The following is a 5,133-nucleotide window of genomic DNA, read 5'->3' as shown; positions in this document are numbered from 1 at the left end:
AGATGGAGTCTCACTGTCATCCAGGCTGGAGTGCAGTGGTGTGATCTCAGTTTACTGCAACCTCTGCCTTTTGGGTTCAAGCGATTCTCCTGCCTCAGCCTCCCTGAGTAGCTGGGATTACAGGCACCCACCACCATGCCTGGCTAATTTTTGTATTTTTAAGAGAGACAGGGTTTAACCATGTTGGCCAGGGTGGTCTCAAACTCCTGACCTCAAGTGATCTGCCTGCCTCCCAAAGTGCTGGAATTACAGGTGTAAGCCACCATGCCTGGCCTTGAAATCTTCTTTTGAAAAAGAAAACATTATAGATATGATTGAAGGTTGATCTTACTTCTTCCTTTCCAGCAATAATTGCCACCATAAATTCATTCTCTATTTTTTTAAAAGGGTTTTCTCTTCCTTATTTGACAGAATAAAATAGAGAATTAAAAATCCAGATAATCATTTTTGTTACAAAGTGGCAAAGTAAAATCATCCTTATTAATAATTAAAAGTTGGCCAGGAGCGGTGGCTCACGCCTGTAATCCCAGCACTTTGGACGGCTGAGGCTGGTGGATCACTTGAGGTCAGGAGTTCGAGACCAGCCTGGCCAACATGGTGAAACCCCATCTCTACTAAAAATACAAAAAAAAAAAAAAAAAAAAAAAAACCGGGCATGGTAGTGCATGCCTATAATCCCAGCTACTCAGTAGGCTGAGGCAGGAGAATAGCTTGAACCCAGGAGGCGGAGGTTGTAGTGAGCCAGGATTGCACCATTGCACTCCAGCCTGGGCAACAAGAGCTGAAACTCCTTTAAAAATAAAAGTTGTGGGGCTGCTACTCCGGAATCTGCGAACCGCAGTCGGTGCCGCATCCTCAGCCCGCCGCCATGGCCGCCCACAAACTGGTGCTGATCCGGCACGGCGAGAGCGCATGGAACCTGGAGAACCGCTTCAGCGGCTGGTACGACGCCGACCTGAGCCCAGCGGGCCACGAGGAGGCGAAGCGCGGCGGGCAGGCGCTGCGAGATGCTGGCTATGAGTTTGACATCTGCTTCACCTCAGTACAGAAGAGAGCGATCCGGACCCTCTGGACAGTGCTAGATGCCATTGATCAGATGTGGCTGCCAGTGGTGAGGACTTGGCGCCTCAATGAGCGGCACTATGGGGGTCTAACCGGTCTCAATAAAGCAGAAACTGCTGCAAAGCATGGTGAGGCCCAGGTGAAGATCTGGAGGCGCTCCTATGATGTCCCACCACCTCCGATGGAGCCCGACCACCCTTTCTACAGCAACATCAGTAAGGATCGCAGGTATGCAGACCTCACAGAAGATCAGCTACCCTCCTGTGAGAGTCTGAAGGACACTATTGCCAGAGCTCTGCCCTTCTGGAATGAAGAAATAGTTCCCCAGATCAAGGAGGGGAAACGTGTACTGATTGCAGCCCATGGCAACAGCCTCCGGGGCATTGTCAAGCATCTGGAGGGTCTCTCTGAAGAGGCTATCATGGAGCTGAACCTGCCGACTGGTATTCATTCCCATTGTCTATGAATTGGACAAGAACTTGAAGCCTATCAAGCCCATGCAGTTCCTGGGGGATGAAGAGACGGTGCGCAAAGCCATGGAAGCTGTGGCCGCCCAGGGCAAGGCCAAGAAGTGAAGGCCAGCCGGGAGGATACTGTCCCCAGGAGCACCCTCCCTGCCCGTCTTGTCCCTCTGCCCCTCCCACCTGCACATGTCACACTGACCACATCTGTAGACATCTTAAGTTGTAGCTGCAGATGGGGACCGGTCGCTCCCATTTTCATTTTAGCCATTTTGTCTTCTGCACCCACTCCCTTTGTACAACCTAGTCAGAATAGCACTTCTAGAGCATAGGTTCTCAGTCCAAGCTGTGGAAAAGCTCCCCTTATCCAACAGAGTTTAAAGGTAGTAACTTGGGTTTTTGCGAGTTGTTTACTAAGGACTTGTGGGGAGGAACCATGCTAAGCCATGACCAATGAGGAGAAGCAACAGAGCCTGTCTGTCCCCAGGAGCCAGTCCTCTGCTCTTCTGCAGTCAGGCCACTGCCTGGGAGCTCTAGTCATTCCAGTGGAGGATGAATGTAACCTGCATGGTGATGTGATGGCTGTTTCCTCCCTGACCCTAGAGGACCTGGCTCTAGAAGTTTGGGATCAATCCTGAATTTAGTTATGTGTTACATTTACTTTTATTAAAAAAGTATAGTATATATAAATAATACAAAACAGTAACCCTTCTGGGGTTTCTTGTGGCGGTTGAAATAGTCCCACATGTGGTCATCAGAAAATAAGTCATTCCTCATACCAGTATGGGATCAGTTCCTTGACCTCTGAGGGGCAGGAGTGCTTCCTGCTGTGTGTGTTAGAATCCCTTCCTGCCTTGTTTCATGGCAGTGAAATGCCCCTTGGTCCTCTCCAAGTGTCTTTCACTGATTTCCGAATCATGTTCTAGTTGCTTAGCTCTGCCACATGGGTCCAGTGTTCACCTGAGCATAACTAACTGTACTAAATCCTTTTTCCAGATCAGTATAATAAAGGAGTGATGTGCAATAGTTAAAAAAAAAAAAAAAAAAAAAGAAACACAGTTGCTTAGATTATTCATGCTGTGAATTTTGAATAAAGGTGAGTTACATTAGTAAGGAGGCAGGAGGGAAGGGGTGTTTGATAGGCAACTAAGTGCTCACTCTGGAGACTTTATTCATCTTTATTTGTTTGCCAGCCTGCCATAATAAAATGCGGTAGGCCCGGTGACTTAAACAACAGAAACTTATTTCTCACAATTACGGAGGCTGGAAGTCCAGGATGAAGGTGTCAGCAAGTTTGATTTCTTCTGAAGCCTCTCTCCTTTCAAACGACTGCCTTCTAGCTGCTTCCTCACATGATCGTCCCTTTGTGTTGTGTCTGTGTTCTAATCTTGTCTTCTTATAAGGATACCAGTCATATTGAATAAGGGCTCACCCTAGTGACCTCGTTTAAGTTTAATTACCCCTTTAAAAGTCCTAGCTCCAAGTATACTCACATTCTCAGGTACTGAAGGTTAGGACTTTACGGTATACATTTTGGAAGATACAATTCATCCTATAACATAACCCAACCCACTCCTTTTATACGTTGGAAAAATTGAGACCTGTTGAAGGAGCTGCGATCTGTCTCAAATCATACATACTCTTTGGACTCACACAACCTTTTCCCAATTTTAATAGTGAATTTTTAGCCCCTTGAGCTATGGCTCTAAACCTTAAGAATTAAATCCGTGTTTGGCCAACCCCTAACATACAACTTGCAACGAGCTCGTTTTGGCTGCTGAGCTATTGGTTGGAGGCATGTGCTGGTTTGTGAAGCAGGAGACTAGGCCAGTAAGGACACATTGGTTGACTTCTTTAGAACCTATCGCTTGGCCTGGAAGATGGCCATCTAGTCCTAGAAACTGCCTGTGCTTCAGCAAGTATCACCTGGTAGGAGAATTAGCACTTCCTGAAAAGAAAGAACATGCATTTGGGCTGGGAGCTATGGTGTTTTCCACCCTTGGCTTTATTGGATTTAAGGATGTAAGTTTAGGCTTTAAGTTTAAGGATTTAAGTGTAGGCGTCTCAGAGCCTTTATTCTCAGAGCCTGCTGCATTTTGTGAGTATATTCACAAAGGGGTATACAATACATAGCATTTCCTAAAGTGACTGTGGAGCCCTCTTTTCACCCATTTGGGACATTATGGTCTGGAGCAGTGCTCCAGAGCTTTTGCATGACCTCTCTGTTCCATGAATAGAATTAACATTTGTTTGGCATCCTGGGTAGATGCTTCAGGACTTTGGCTGTTCAGGTCCACCCTGGCTACTTTAAGGTAGGCAGAGTGGTTGGGAAACTCTGGTTTAGACTCTTTATAAGTTAGATGTCCTCAGGCCCACAGACAAGAAAATCAGCCTTGCTTATAGAGCCTCCTAGATTCCTCAGTTGCCAGGCACCTGATGACTATACAGGGATAAGGGTCTCTGCATGGGGTCCAACCCCACAGAACTTCATTCCCTGGATGCCCTCTGCTCTCCCTCCCTCCACTTGCAATTCTCATTTCTTTCTCTTTCCCCTTCTTTTTCTTTAACATAATTTACCTCTCTCTCTCTCTCTCGTTCTTTCTGCTTACGTCTCCCAGATGGATAGACACATATACACACATGCACACAAGTTATAGAGGATGGTGCTGATGTATAGAGAATAAGTAGAGCTCATTGATGATGGGAATAGGCACACCAGTTTATTTATTTATTTATTTATTTATTTATTTATTTATTTACTTTTAAGTTCAGGGGTAACAAGTGCAAGTTTGTTACATAGGTAAACTTGTGTCATGGGGCTTTGTTGTACAGATTATTTCATCACCTAGGTATTAAGCCTAGTAACCATTAGTTGATTTTCTTGATCCTCTTTCTTCTTCCACCCTCTGCCCTCCAAAAGGCCCCAGCATTTGTTGTTCCCTTCTGTGTGTCCATGTGTTCTCACCATTTAGCTTCCATTTGTAAGTGAGAACATGTGGTGTTTGATTTTCTGTTCCTGTGTTAGTTTGCTAAGGATAATGGTCCCCAGCTCCATCCATGTCTCTGGAAAGGACATGACCTCATTCTTTTTTTATGGCTTCATAGTATTCCATGGTATATATGTACCACATTTTCTGTATCCAGTCTATTATTGATGGGCATTTAGGTTGAGAGTATATCTTTGCTATTGTGAATAGTGCTACAATGGGCATATGTGTGCATTCATCTTTATAATAGAATGATTTATATTCCTTTGAGTATAAATTCAGTAATGGGATTGCTGAGTTGAATGGGATTTCTGACTTTAGGTCTCTGAGGAGTTGCCACACTGTCTACTGCAATAGTTGAACTAATTTGCATTCCTACTAACATTGTATAAGCATTCCTTTTTCTCCACAATCTCGCCAGCATCTGTTATTTTTTGACTTTTTAAATAATTGCCATTCTGACTGGTGTGAGATGGTATCTCATGGTGGTTTCATTTGCATTTCTCTAGTGATCAGTGATGTCGAGCTGTTTTTTCATGTGATTATTGGCCGTATGTATGTCTGTCTGTCTTCTTTTGAAAACTGTCCATGTCCTTGCTCACTTTCTTATGGGTTGATTTTTT

At 44.8% G+C, this 5,133-nt stretch overlaps 1 protein-coding gene across 1 annotated transcript; it reads left to right on the top strand.

Moving 5' to 3' along the window:
• The first annotated feature begins 814 nt into the window (after positions 1-814).
• On the top strand, positions 815-2,549 carry LOC111536793 (phosphoglycerate mutase 1). The gene is given in 2 exon segments (XM_023203315.3): positions 815-1,510; positions 1,512-2,549. Coding segments are annotated over 2 exon segments (768 nt in total). The 5' UTR covers positions 815-868; the 3' UTR covers positions 1,638-2,549.
• The last annotated feature ends 2,584 nt before the right edge of the window (positions 2,550-5,133 follow it).

Source organism: Piliocolobus tephrosceles, unplaced genomic scaffold, assembly GCF_002776525.5.
Source record: "Piliocolobus tephrosceles isolate RC106 unplaced genomic scaffold, ASM277652v3 unscaffolded_16860, whole genome shotgun sequence".
NCBI lineage: Eukaryota > Metazoa > Chordata > Mammalia > Primates > Cercopithecidae > Piliocolobus > Piliocolobus tephrosceles.
The sequence above is the reverse complement of the archived record's forward strand: the minus strand, read 5'-3'. Positions and strand labels throughout refer to the sequence as shown.